Raw genomic sequence first — 14639 nt, 5'->3', positions numbered from 1 at the left:
ATTTACGTTCCTCCAATCCTGCTCCACAATTCGCAACATGACAATGGTTACACACGAAATTAATCATCTCCGGATCCCTTCCATCTAATCCTCCTCATCAAACAATCTGGATCCTTAAAATTTGATCCAACGGCTAAAAACACGAGCCCACTAAAGTTATAATAACTTTAGCGGTTTGATCAAATTTAAGAATCCGGATTGTTTGATGAGGAGGATTAGGTGGAAGGAATCCGGAGAGGATCCCTTTCCGGTTACACGGAACCCATGAATAAAAACATGAAGATTCCAAAATTATGGCCCATTTGAAGAGATTCAATTTGTAGACAAAAAATAATGTGTCGTCAATAGAAATGAACACGTTTATCAAATCTTAAATAATAATTCAATCATTAATTTCTACGTCATTTAATTCGAAAAATTTTGTCGGTAATTTTAGTCTCCCTAACATTATGTCTAAATTATATCAAAATTATATATAATATACGTAAGATGTGACCGCACAGTACCTGCCCACACCACATTCGCTGCTATATATCCACAATTAAAGCCAAAGTCTCGTACTAACTTGCCCCTCATTTCCTCAATCATATCCTCAGCAGCGAATGAAAAGTGCCCTTTGTCCAAAAAAAACACATATCCTCAGCAGCCAAGCCATGGGAGCTCTCTCTAAATTCATCTCCCATCTCTACACCCTCACCATAATCTTCTTCACTCTCCTCATCCTTGAAATCGCAATCCTCGTCCGTTCCGTCGCCGGACTCAACCTGAATTCAGGCAAACGTGTCATCACCACCACACAGTATCTCAAACTCATAGAGCAAAAGAATCCCACAATTTGCTACACAAAAAAACTGAAGGCCACAGAATGCTCAGTTTGCTTATCAGATTTTGAGGAAGGTGACAAGATTAGGCAGCTGAAATGTAAGCACACATTTCACCAGGGTTGCCTGGACAAGTGGCTGCAAGAGTATAGGGCCACGTGTCCACTTTGCAGGACGAAGGTGTTGCCGGACGATGTTGTGGCTAGTTATCATCGGCTGAGAAATCAGGTACAATACGACGGCAGCGATGCGGAGTTGATTTTCTTGTTATCTTCGTTGCAGGGGAATACTTTACATAGATTTTTCTAATCAGCAGTCTTGCCCTTTTAGTTGGATTAATATTATTAGTACAGTATATATAAATATTTTTTTTTATCTTGTTTTTTTTTTTAATTTTACTTTACTTTTTTATCTTTTTTTATTTATCATGATCTTTGTGTAACTTTAATCAGTATTATACAAGATGTAATTTGGCAATACGCTGCGATTAGTTTGATAAATTGCAGTTTAGTTAAGGGCCTAGTGGGAGAGTGTTTCCAAACAAAGGATATATTTTTGTTGCATCTTTTCTCTCTTAATTTGTAACAATATCTTTCTGCATAATCTACATTGAAGCATTTTTGTTTCTTTTTTTGAGAAAACTGTAAAGAATTTTTTCCGGGAAGTGCTTCGTATTTGCTTTTGTTTATCCAACAATTATCGTCAGTGGCGGAACTGCATGCTAACCAGCTCAACCGGGGATGGCCACCATCCCCCACAGGCTCAACCCACCACCCCTAAGAAAGGATTTCGAAGGCCTTGTAGACTTGTAGTTGTACTTAACAAGGAAGGAGTAATACCACTAAAAGTTAAAAGAGTCCGTCTAATAATTATTTTATTTTAATTTTCATCTTTTGTGCTTGAAATAATACATGTGGGGGACTCGAGAGGATGAAGAAGGTTGTTTAGTGAGAATGTAACAAATAAATAAAGAATGAAGAATAAGATATCAAGTTTGATTCCTCCTGTGGGAGGAACTTTTGAGTGTGGATTGAATTGACAAAAACCTACATACATAAAGAAAGAGACAAATGGAATTAGATTAACACGTTGTGGTGTTTGCCAAAGGACCTTCAATGCCTAAGTAAGAAATATTGTACGAAGTAATAAGAGTGTGGTGAGAGTTCTTGAGTACCGAAATAAAGTGACAGACCTTGAATATTTATAGAGAATTGAGAAGTTAACCCCTAGCGTTCAGGTTCGTTGAACCTGTTACGTCCTAGTTCATTGAAACTGTTAGCAGAATGTTACTTAGTTTACATACCAATAGAAGAATATTCGTCTGAGATTCTTGGAATATGCTTCGGAGAAACTTATTATGCTAAGAGACTATAGGTAAGCCCATTACATATTAGGATAATATGTGCAGGTCGCGTGGTTATTGACTTGGATCGTTTGTGAAGAATTTGGCTGGGAGGCCTTGGTTGTGGGCTTCATAGAGAATGTGTTTCGTAAGCTCGTTGGAGTTTGACCAAAGATATGCTTATTCCATAAGGACATAATGATCATATTTGACAAGTTATACATGTAATATGTTTTCATTGATCGAGATATTTTATGTTCCCACACCTCATTTCCCTCTTTGATAGCCTGTATAATAAAAAGGGTACTTAATGGATTTATTTATGTGAAAGAGTGTCGGTATAATTCAAATGATTTTTGTTGACATTTTGTAACTTATAAATAGGTTACGTGGAGTTGTTAAAGTTTTGCCAATATCTAATTCTATAGTGATTGTGTTATTTAATACTACGGTCTAGTGTTATTTAATACTACAGTCTAGTGATATTCTTCTTTATTTAAAAGTAAGAGGTTTTAGGTTTAATTATTGCCAAAGACGAATTTAAACACACTATTACTAGTTTATTGTGAGGCTATGACTACTCTCTTGCCATTAGTATAATATTGTAGTTACTGTATTTGTCCTCTCCAAAGACAAATTTCTAATTCTTGCGCTAACTATCGTTGAACACAATATCTCCTCACCTCTACAGTGACAAGGTGCCACTAAAACGAATGGTGATTGGCAACATAAGAGGGCTTTTTCTAACCATATGTGAAGACGCACTTTAATCAAATACTATAAAATTGAAAAGCTTTTCTGGTCCTGTCAAATGTATATCATTTGTTTTGAACATCGTTATTCCAAAGTGAACTTTTATGCTTGATCTTGATCCATCACAAAATTGAAAAATGAAGGCAGGATTCTTTGTCCTTTCGATTCTGACACTATGTCTTGAATTCCTTGTGTTATATTGACCTATCAGTATAGTCTATATCTTTGTTCATGAATTTTAAAGTATTGAGATACGCTTTTCACGAAAGGAAAAACAGAATTCAATGACGCTAATGATAGTAGCTTGTTCATTTAATGTGGTATTTGCTTTTATATTTCTTGAATTCGCAATAAATACAGCGTTTTATTTATTTATTTATTTTGGAAAAACATATATGCAACTTCATTAAAACATGGTCTAAATATAGAGAATAGAGAGAGAGTAATTTTTTCACGAGTTTTTAAAACACAAAGCCCCAAGGGCAAGTATTACAAGAGTCTCAAAGCAAAGCCTGTCTATCTAGCGTACTTGGGAACCACCGCAAGCCACAATCAGATGTCAGAGAGTTACCAAAATTTGCAAGGGAATGGGTACAAAATTAGCTTTCCTAAATACATAAAAAAAAAAAAAAAAAAAAAAAAAAAAAAAAAAAAAACTCTCAATAGCATATTCTCTAGCCCCAAAATGTTAGCAATTAAGGTGGAGATATGCTAGGGAACCGCACATTCGCCGCACACACACTTGATAACCAAAAGAGAATTTCCATCAACAATAACCTTAGAATAGCCACCCCTTTCAGCCTGACAGAGACTCCACTTAAGCGCCATAGCTTCCACGGACAAAACAACGCAATCACCAAGAAACTTTGCACCAACAACAAGAGACTTTTTGCCCTGCCCCGATCCCAAGCTTCATCCAAGATCGACACGTAACATCCTCATGTACATGTTCCTTTATCATGCATCGCTTCCAAGACATAACCATAAACAAACAACAATTCAACAATGCATTAGCTTTTCTTTATATCATGGCTGCATATAACCTTCGTGTTATATTGCCTACGTATCCAAAGATAGGATCAAGCCAATCGTAGTTATCCATTCACTAAGTTATGACATTTGTCGTAGTATGTTCTAACATAAAAGTATAGAATTTCATAATCATTCAATGGAAATTGACGAGCATGATTCATTAGATTCCAAACTATTTATAGCAACCATTTCACGATCAAACTATTTAAGAGCATGATTCATTAGGTTTGATTATCGTCAAAGATGAATTTGAATCACATTATTGGTAATCTCTTGTGAGGCTAAATCCATCTATTCATCCTTAATATAGATAATATCGTTTGTTTAAAAAAAAAAATCTATAATGTCTGTAGATTATAGATTTATATAATTTTCATCATCGTAGTTACTGTATTTGTCCTCTCTAAGGACAAATTTCTAATTCTGGCTCTATCGTTGATGGAACATATTATCTCCTCACCTCTACAGTGACAAGGTGCCACTAAACAAATGATGATTGGCATATGTGAAAAGGGGTGTGCTATTCACACATCCCATTTTACTTCTCACACACCCCTTGATAATTTCCGTCTGTTGATCTCTGATAGCCAAAAATTAAAAAGGTGTGTGAGAAGTAGAATGGGGTGTGTGGATATCTCACACCATGTGAAAAACACACTTTAATCGAATACTATAAATTCAAAAGCATTTTTAGTCCTGTCCAATGTATATGATTTGTTTTGGATATATCTTTTTTCCAAAGTGAATCACAAAATTGAAAAATGAAGGCAAGATCCTTTGTCCTTTCGATTCTGACACCGATAGTGTCTTGAATTCCTTGTGTTATATATATTGACCATATAGTCTATACATTTGTTCATTAATTAATGTGGAACTTGAGGAACGCTCATGACAGTAGCTTATTTATTTTATGCGGTATTTGTTTCTATAATTTTTGAATTCGTAATAGATACAACGTATTTATTATTTATTTATTTTGAATAAATATATATGCAATTTCATTAAAAATGGTGCCAATACAGAGAACTAGAGGGAGAGAAATTTTTACAAGTTCTTTTATTTTATTTTTTTTTTGAAAAATGAGAAAAATATTAAAACACAGCCTCGAGGGCAAGTATTCCAACAAGAGTCCCAAAGCAAAGCCTGTTTATCTAGCACGCTTGGGAACCACCGCAATCAGAGGTCAAAGAGTGACCTAAATTTGCAAGGGAATTAGCTACAAAAATAGCTTTCCTAAATACATGGTTAAAAGAAATACTCTCAAAAGCATTCGACAACTTCAGAATGTCAGCGATTAAGGTGGAGATACGTCAGCGACAAAGAACTGCGCATTATCCACACACGCACTTGATAACCAAAAGAGAATCTCCGTTAACAATGACTTTAGAATAGCTAACCCTTCGAGCCTGACAAAGACTCCTCTTAAGCACCATAGTTTTCGCGCACAAAACACCCCAATCACCAAGAAACTTTGCATCAGTCACAAGAGGCTTGATTTGAGTAAGTGGAAAGAAAATGGCTAATATACTTGCATATGTACTGTGGTTTTTTATGTGGCTCACGTGTTAATAATTAACAGATAGTTGAATTTTGTTTAAATTTTAGCATAATTTCTAGCAGGCTTTACCACAAGAACTTAAATCCCCCTTTTTTTTTTTTAGGCTACATTCCAATTACTATATCACCACCATGGTCTAAAATATCCATAATATCCCGATATTTCCATTAAAATTTCTGTGTTTTTGGACTACCGATATTTCCGATATCATCGATATTTTAAACCTCGTTAAGTCACTCATGTATCTTACTATGCAATGTATAAAGTGTAAAATATTGTACTAATTCATTATATATAAATGATTATGGTGTGTTTAAACTTCTTTCATTAATTATTACATATTTTCTACACTCACAATGTTTGCCAGCTCGCTATATAATCAACTTAAATCAGTTATATCTATCATGCAATGCATTTCCTTCCAATTTTTTGTGATAAACTAATAGATAATTGACTAAATAAATATCCTGCAAAGTTTCAATAAAAATTTCCAAGTTTTTCTTACAATTTTCGTGGTTTTTATTCAATTTTATCGATATCAATAATATCCCGATATTTCTATCGAAATTTCCATGTTTTTGAACTACTGATGTTTCCGAGATCATTGATATTTTATTCCTTAACTCACCACGAAAACTAATAATCCAATTAGGCCTTCTGTAATGTATACGAATTCGAAAGTCAACAAATACTCATTCGTTGCATGAGACCCTATCCGTGCTAGATAGGTACACTAGTGTATATGACATGAAGTGACAAACTTCAAGGCGCGACTTTGTGAGCTGTGAAAATATTAGGGGTGTATTCAATTGGGATTTTAAGGGATTTTAATTCTTTTAATGAATCTAGGGGTATTCAATCAGGATTTTAAGGGATTCTCTGAAATTCTAGGTGTATTCAATTAGAATTTTAAAATAGTTTATTAAAATCCTTAGAAATCCAGGTGTATTCAATTAAGATTTTAAAGAAGTTTATAACATTCCAGGTGTATTCAATTAGAAATTGATTTTAAAGAATTTGAGAAAGTTGAGGAATTAGAGGGAATTGGAAAGATTTCATAAGTGTATTTTAAGTATCCACAAATCTCACCTCTTCCCATGAGATTTCGAGAGAATTGAATCAAAATTTTATACGGAATCTCTACAAATCAATTAAACTCTATAAAAATCCATGTATTTATAAATCCATTAAAATCTCTCGCATTCTCAATTGAATACGCCCCTAAGTCGTTAGTAACCCATTTGTGCGGAGCTTTCAATCACCGAATCCCCTCGTTTTCATCGACAGTATTCGGACCTCCCTACCTTCTTCTCTTTTATCTCTCACTCACTCTGTTTTCTTCACCTTCAGCCCATCTGCCTGTGGTTCTTCATTCTCTCTACTCTTCTTCTTCTTCTTCTTCTGGGACAATTGAAAAACGGTATTTCCATCTCAACGCGCATTTACTGAATCATTTTTATCGTTTAAAAATGGCAGAAAGATCCCATTCTTCTGGCTAATGTATTATCTTGTTTTGATTTGTTCGAATACCAAATTTTGTTTTTGTTCTTGTTGTTCTGAAATGGTAGCGAGTCACTTATGCTGGTTTTTGTTCATTTGGTGTAACTGGGTTTACTTAGGTCTCATTGTTTTCGAAAATGGATGCCACAATGCCCATTTGCAAGACTGTCACTCCGACTCCCGTAAGTACCTCTTTACCCAATATCTGTTTATTTTTTCGGAATTGTGTCTGGGTTTTGGATGTTGGGTTGTGTTCTGATTAGCTGCAATTGGGCTGGGTTCTGATAAGTGAATCATCCAAGATTGATGATTTTGCTTGTGTATTCATCGAAATGGATGATGGATCCGCTTTGCAAATGCGTGTTAGTTAGTTAGTTAGTTGAAGGTTTGCTTTAACTTTATGTTCTTAATCATGCAAGATAAGTTGCTTCTGTATCTTCACTTTTGTAAAAAAATATCAAATCCTTAACTTTTTCTTTATCCAATTTTGCCAAAGAGATGATAACCGAAACATCCTGAGTTCCTAACTCATTTGGGAAAAGTAAATAATCGGAATTCCTAGATAAATAGAATTTATAAATCAATGAGGTCTTCTCCTGTCAACGACAGGGCTTATTTTTTGGGAGGACAAGAGAGATCCGGAGTTCCCAATGTAGCTTTATGGTAGGAAATAAAGTCAGCTTTCTAAGGCAGAGGGCTCAGGGGGCTCAAGTTAGTTTTAAATCCAGGAAGCATGGGGGAGCTCTCCATGCTACATGTCGTGCTGAAAAAATTCTGGTGGCAAACAGAGGAGAAATTGCTGTTCGCGTTATTAGAACTGCCCATGAAATGGGAATACCTTGTGTTGCAGTTTACTCAACAATAGACAAGGATGCACTTCATGTGAAATTGGCCGATGAATCAGTTTGTATTGGTGAAGCTGCAAGCAGTCAGTCGTAAGTAGTTGATTATGATAAATTTTGCTTATCCTTTGTCTCAGTTTCTGTCACTGAGGATAATGGTTAAATCTGTGCATTTTGATCTGTCTTTCTACAGGTACTTAGTTGTTCCAAATGTTTTATCTGCTGCCATCAGTCGGAAATGTACAATGCTTCATCCAGGATATGGTTTCCTTTCTGAGAATGCATCCTTTGTTGAAATGTGCAGAGAACATGGAATCAACTTTATTGGGCCTAAGGTAAGTTTGTCAAATAAAAAGAAACATAAAATGTTCAAGCCAAGACTGTTTGATATTATTCTCTTTATTCAAAATGTAATGTGTAAGCTTCCTTAACAACAAATAAAAATAATACTTTTAGATCTAACCATGATAAGTTAATGTGAATGCTACTAATAGGGACTTGAGAAACTTTTACATTCCATATAAATATTTGTTAAATTTTTCTAAGAATTAAGGACATTGGTCTAAACTTTCCTAACAGTTAAGGGTTTAGTCCACGTGGATACGTTGGCAAATCATGTATCAATAGTTGGGCTGTTTGAATGAATTTTGTCCTTGGTTGTAAGGATAAATTTTATAAGTTTTTAGGGAAGTTAAAATTTTTGGCAGGGTCTATATGTCAAACTCCCTAACTTAATTGAATGTTCTTGTGCCAAAATCTCACGTAAATTTAGATTGATAAATCGACAATCTGTGAATAGTAATGGATAGATATTCAACTTGGAATGAAAAAAACTTGGTTCTTTTTTTCTCGAGTTACATTTTAATTGGTTTTGATACATTATATTGCATTTATATGACCTTCTATTCTTTGTATTTCTCATGTCTTAGAGTGATTAGTAATTATTAGGTCATGAAAATACGAGCACATGACTCTTTGTTCAGTTGCTTATTCTTTAACTCATGTTCTCATGTGGAACAAATGCTTGCAATTTTGGTCACATTTTGCAGCCTGATAGCATCCGTGTTATGGGTGATAAATCGACTGCCAGGGACACAATGAAGAAAGCAGGCGTTCCAACTGTACCAGGAAGTGATGGATTACTACAGGTATCTCCTTTAACATTAGATATTTTACTTTTCAACACATCCAGAACTAGGTGCTCCTATGAATTAATTTTGTATTACTTGTTTCAACGGTTTTTTATTTTCCCTACAGAGCACAGAAGAAGGAATCAGACTTGCAGATGAAATTGGTTTTCCTGTTATGATCAAGGTAAAGTATCATGTCTTATTGATCGCGTGCTAATTAAAACTCATTATACTTGCACTGTATCTTACATTGCACACCCTTTCATGTTAGCTCCCAAAATTCTAAAGTTAAAACATATTAATGTACCAAATTGAATTCTTTGTTTGGTTTGAAGAACTAAACTTTTCATATTAATAATTATTATTAATTACATATCAATTCTAAAATGAGGGAATACATGCCTATTTCCGTAGAATGGCTGCTCAACAGTTAAATGTGTTTGAAAAGCAATGACAAACGGCTACCCAATTACCTAGCCATAGTGCTATACTATGAAAGATTTACCATCTCAATGAAGCTGGATAATTTTTATAGGTTTTAAAACATAGAGTTGCTATTAAAAACTTCAGTTTGTGGCTTCTAATTGTTGCCTCTGATTTCTGGAGGAGGCTGTTCTATCATTTGGCAGAAAAAATAAATCTGGCCGTCTTGTTTACTAATGTGTTATTTATTTACTTGAATGAATCGGACATGAAAATTTTAGTTCTTCAATAAATTAATCATAAATCCTATGAAATCAATGATTATTTTAGTATTGTGGCTTTCATTGAAACTTTCCTTTACTTCTTGTTAGCGAAAACCAATGTACAATTTTATCTGTTATTTCTTTGTTTCTGTTAAGTGATAAGCATGATTTGCTATTTAAGGCAACAGCAGGAGGTGGAGGACGTGGCATGCGTCTTGCTAAAGAACCTGAGGAGTTTGTGAAGCTGTTACAGGTAGAGCACCCAATGCATTATCTTCCTATTTTTGTTGCTTAAGTGATGCCTTTTTCCGTTGTTGTTCTTTGAAAGTATTTCTTTGACTCATCTTTGAAGGCATATTTGAAGTTTTTTTTGTTAAAAAGTTTATCCTGTTGATTGTACTGTTTGGCTCTTAGTTTAGTTGGCCTAGTTATCTGTAAACAAACTTTATATTTTTGTATATATTGTTGCTTCCATGTCATAGTTTTCCACCTTGATTTGATTTTTTTTCAGCAAGCAAAAAGTGAGGCCGCAGCTGCTTTTGGAAATGATGGAGTTTATTTGGAAAAGTACATCCAAAATCCTAGACATATTGAATTTCAGGTAACATACATGCAAAAGATCCTGTAAAATTTCATGGTCGTACATTTTTATCCTGAATTATTTTATAATAATTAGGATTTTAATTGAAATTTGATGACAACATGCAATCTCCTGATTCTCTTGTAAATACAGGTTCTAGCAGATAAATATGGAAATGTTGTTCACTTTGGAGAGCGGGATTGCAGCATCCAGGTACTTTAAATGGCCTTATTGTCTGCTTTAATCTCTGTGAAGGTTACAGTAGTTTCTAGAAAACAGCTTTCTGCATATAATTTTAGTTCTAATTTCTTCAAGGGAAGCAAAATTGGTTATAACCTTATGATGTAACTAACTCTTAGTAACTCTAGGATGTATATCCTCTATTCTTTTATGAGAAATGTAAAATTCAATGACACGTGCCAAATTGTTTATCATGTTTTGAATGTGACCATCACACAGAGAAGGAACCAAAAGCTGCTGGAAGAAGCACCTTCCCCTGCATTGACCCCGGAATTGCGGAAAGCCATGGGTGATGCAGCAGTTGCTGCAGCTGCCTCGATTGGTTACGTTGGTGTTGGAACCGTTGAATTCCTTTTGGATGAAAGAGGTTCCTTTTACTTCATGGAAATGAACACTCGGATTCAGGTTTAACTAATCTTTTGATGACAGCTTTGACTGGTAGAACTTGCTTACTTTTGTTGAACTAAGATTTTTTCCCCAATTAAACCACAGGTTGAACATCCTGTGACAGAAATGATTTCATCTGTTGACTTGATTGAAGAACAAATTCGTGTAGCTATGGGAGAAAAGCTCCGATACACACAGGTAATTAGCGAAGTAGTTTTGGAGATGCATATGATACTTTGTGTTCAATGTCTTATGGAGGTAGCTCATTCTGCAGGATGAGATTGTGCTCAGAGGACATTCAATTGAATGTCGTATCAATGCAGAAGATGCTTTTAAAGGATTCCGACCTGGGCCAGGTATGTGTACATTGCTATGTTCTGGTTCCCACGGTAATTGCTGAGTACACTTGTGTATACTCTTGGTCTTTTTCTGTATTGTTATCTGATATGCCCAACCCTTGATGACATAGGTTCTAAGTTAGTCCAGCACTTAACGCGTTGCCATTTATTTTACTATAATAACGTGTGCATTGCCTTGCCAATGAAATTATGTATTCATTTTTTAAATATTCGTAATCTTCTGCCTTTTTTACAGGAAGAATAACAGCCTACTTACCATCCGGAGGTCCCTTTGTTAGAATGGATAGCCATGTTTATCCAGATTATGTGGTTCCTCCAAACTATGATTCCCTTCTTGGAAAGGTTTGTGGACCAACAACCCTTTGCTAGCCATTGTTGCCCAATATAAATTATAATTTTCTAGTTTCTTGTTTCACTGACTACGGAAATGCTTTCCTATCGTAGCTGATTGTGTGGGCACCAACAAGAGAAGGGGCAATTGAACGAATGAAGAGGGCTCTTGATGACACTGTTATAACAGGTAATATAAAGTAACTGTTGAAATCGTTCTATTTTAGTTACTTTTTGTGCACTTTATATGGAACAAAATTTGTGTGTGCCAATTTCTTTGTTTAAGTCCAGAATTAGATAGTTCTGTTTGTTCATGATTGGTAACGTAGATATTGGCTTTGTGCCGCAGGGGTTCCCACAACCATTGAATATCATAAACTTATCCTTGATATAGAGGATTTCAAAAATGGAAAAGTTGATACTGCTTTTATTCCAAAGCACGAGGAGGAGCTACGAGCGGTAAGAAGCTAGTCTAATGTTGATAAGTTCACTTGTGAGACTTTAAATTTTCATTCTGCTTTTTCAATTTTATTTTTCTGTGCAGTAAGACAACTAGAAACAGGCTTCAAACACTGATTAGGTGATTAGGATTTTAAAGTTATAATTGGTCATATAAGAATTCCTTTTGATTTTTGTTGGGAGCTGTTATTGACACTCCAAAATATTCATCATACACTCCTTCCTAAATGAAAAAAATAAAAAATAAAAAAAGAGGAGGGAGGAATACAGGAAGGCTATCTTGGAGTGCCACTAACAATTACCTTTATAATTTATATAGAACTGAGCTATACGTGCAGTATTATTGTAATGTACTGGGAAGTTGTTCATGTTTGGCTTTCCCATTTGACATATTAGGTCACCCGCCTCATTCTGAAGAAATTATATTTCTCGTTAATCCATAACTTGGTATCATTAACGCGATGGACTGGTGATATCATCTTTAATATGAGAAGAAAAATTGGATACATTTTATTGGATTACTAGTTTTTGTGCTGCTATAGCCGACCCCACTTAGTGGGAAAAGGCTTTGTTGTTGTACTAGTTTTTGTGCTGCTGTTGGGTTTGTATTCGTCAAACTTTGTTATGTTTACTTATTCCCTTTCGTGTGCCTACAGCCCCAACATTTGGTGCCCGCAGCTCCCAAAGAACTAGCTGGTGCATCTGCTTAGATGGATGAGAGCCTTTCTTTTTCGTACGTCGGGGACATGCTTGGCATGTGGGAATTCCATTTGAAATTTTGATGTGTTTCTGTATTTTGTTGGGTGTTCAAACATGTACTGCTCAGCATATATGTAGGAAATGATGAGGGTATTTCCAGCACTTGGTAGAGTTTTTAGGTGACTTTTGGTTGAACTTAATTGTTGGGTTGTTGGCTGAAAAGAAGATGCAAAGCAAAGAAACATGTTTCGTTCAAGATCCAGTTTTATGTACATCACATGTAGTGCTCCACCAATTCCTCTCCACTCAAATCTAATCTGCCTTTGTCTAGATTCTTCTTCAGGTTCCAGAGTCGAAGATGGAAACCTTCTGACTTTCGACACCTTCTATTTGTTTTATATGACTGGTGGACCTAGTGCACTTTTCCCCTAACAAGAGGGACCAATTTTCTGGTTATGGATTGGAGGATATTGATTTTTCACTCCTCGGCCTGTTTGGTGGGGCATGATGGGATGGGCTATTTCCACCTAAATTGGACTTGTAGCAGGGCTAATGTTTGGTGAGAAAAATTGTAACACGAATTAGATTTGCTACAAATCCGAAACAGGGGAAATACGATACCGCACACAAGGGTTATGTACCCATTCCTGCCGATCGAACCCTATCTCTAAGGTCCAACTCCATCGAGCTCATCAAATGGGCCCTTTAAGTTCAAGCTCGATGGAGATGGAGATACGGTTTAATCTTTTCTTTTTTTTTCACTCTAAGCGCTTGCTATTCCTCAAAATACAATACAATATTTGGAATACATTTTAGAGCCCCCGAGGATGAGTGTTGCAGCAATACAGAAAAATACAAAAGCCAAAACCCACCAACTAAAAGCCAACAATTCTGAAGCTGGTTTTTCAAGTCGCAATGCCAGTGCCAACTCTACATCATGTCGACTTGAAGGTCTAGACGCCACCAAGCTAATCCAGTCCCACAACACCAATAGATTGATTTTTATCACCCACATCGTCGAGTTTTCCTCCTCATCCATCGGATCTGTAGTACATCTGCTATCTCAACCCCCAAATTTGAGATATCTTCCATCGGCACAATAGGGCACTCCATTAAGTGTGGTCTTCTTTTAGGTAATAGAGATGAGAGCCTCGTACTTGAGATATTTTATAACAGGAGAAGATAAATAGTGACAACTTATGGCTGTTTGATAACTATTATTATTTCTTTTTAGTTTTTACTTTTTGAAAGTTGAAAATTGAAATCTTGTTTAATAACTATTTTCAATTTTCAAGTTAAAAAAAAATGAAAACTAAAAACCAAATACTAAAAACTCAAGGCCAAATTTTGAAAACTCAAGGAAGTAGATTTTAGTTTTCATTTTTTTTGAAAATTAAAAACTGAATGTAAGTTACCAAACAAAATTTTAATTTTCAGATTTCAAAAAAGAAAAAACTAAAATTGAAATGGTTATTAAACAGCTCCTTATTAAAAGTGCTAGTGTTGTTAATAATATAGATTTTTTTCTTTTATAAACAATAGGATATTTTGAAAAAAAATTTAGAATGCACCACAACTCCACAACTAGGTTTAAGGGTGGGCAAACAGGCACTGGACTTGCGGGTTGGGGTGGGTTCCAGGCAAGTCCAAAAATTCTAAACACAAAACAGTGTGGGGTGGGTCCAAAATTTTGAGGAAGCAGGTTGTTGGCCCGGACCATTTCCACCATTGATTTAATCTTGCTTAAATCTACACCATTGATTCCTAACCCTATCACAACACACTATGTGACAGCCCGTTCCGGACGTATATATTATTTATCCTCGAGAGCATGGGAATTTCTATTATACCCTTGTTATTATTGAGTTGTGTGTGTGTGTGTATTAACTAAGGTTTTGGACCAATAGGTTCTATCCCTTAT

The 14639-nt window shown here is 35.3% G+C and overlaps 2 protein-coding genes across 3 annotated transcripts; both read left to right on the top strand.

Annotated features, from left to right (window-relative positions):
• The first annotated feature begins 567 nt into the window (after nt 1-567).
• On the top strand, nt 568-1462 carry LOC126602599 (E3 ubiquitin-protein ligase RHA2B-like). Its single transcript, XM_050269508.1, has one exon. The coding sequence runs from the start codon at nt 603-605 to the stop codon at nt 1128-1130; it is 528 nt and encodes a 175-aa protein (XP_050125465.1). The 5' UTR covers nt 568-602; the 3' UTR covers nt 1131-1462.
• A 5272-nt stretch (nt 1463-6734) lies between these two features.
• LOC126602596 (biotin carboxylase 1, chloroplastic) lies at nt 6735-12974 on the top strand. Of its 2 annotated transcripts, XM_050269502.1 has the most exons (16): nt 6735-6926; nt 7126-7188; nt 7616-7941; nt 8042-8183; nt 8898-8996; nt 9106-9162; nt 9846-9917; nt 10176-10265; nt 10398-10457; nt 10704-10889; nt 10977-11069; nt 11146-11227; nt 11466-11572; nt 11675-11750; nt 11910-12019; nt 12676-12974. In XM_050269502.1, exons 2-16 carry the CDS (start codon nt 7144-7146, stop codon nt 12727-12729), a joined length of 1599 nt encoding a protein of 532 aa, XP_050125459.1. In that variant the 5' UTR covers nt 6735-6926; nt 7126-7143; the 3' UTR covers nt 12730-12974. The 2 variants fall into 2 exon arrangements, with proteins under 2 accessions (XP_050125459.1, XP_050125460.1); XM_050269503.1 differs by lacking the exon at nt 6735-6926 and having other exon boundaries at nt 7102-7188.
• Nucleotides 12975-14639: the final 1665 nt, after the last annotated feature.

The sequence above is a fragment of the Malus sylvestris genome, chromosome 15 (genome assembly GCF_916048215.2).
Source record: "Malus sylvestris chromosome 15, drMalSylv7.2, whole genome shotgun sequence".
In the NCBI taxonomy this organism is placed as follows: Eukaryota; Viridiplantae; Streptophyta; class Magnoliopsida; order Rosales; family Rosaceae; genus Malus; species Malus sylvestris.
This window is presented reverse-complemented; position numbering and strand designations above follow the sequence as displayed.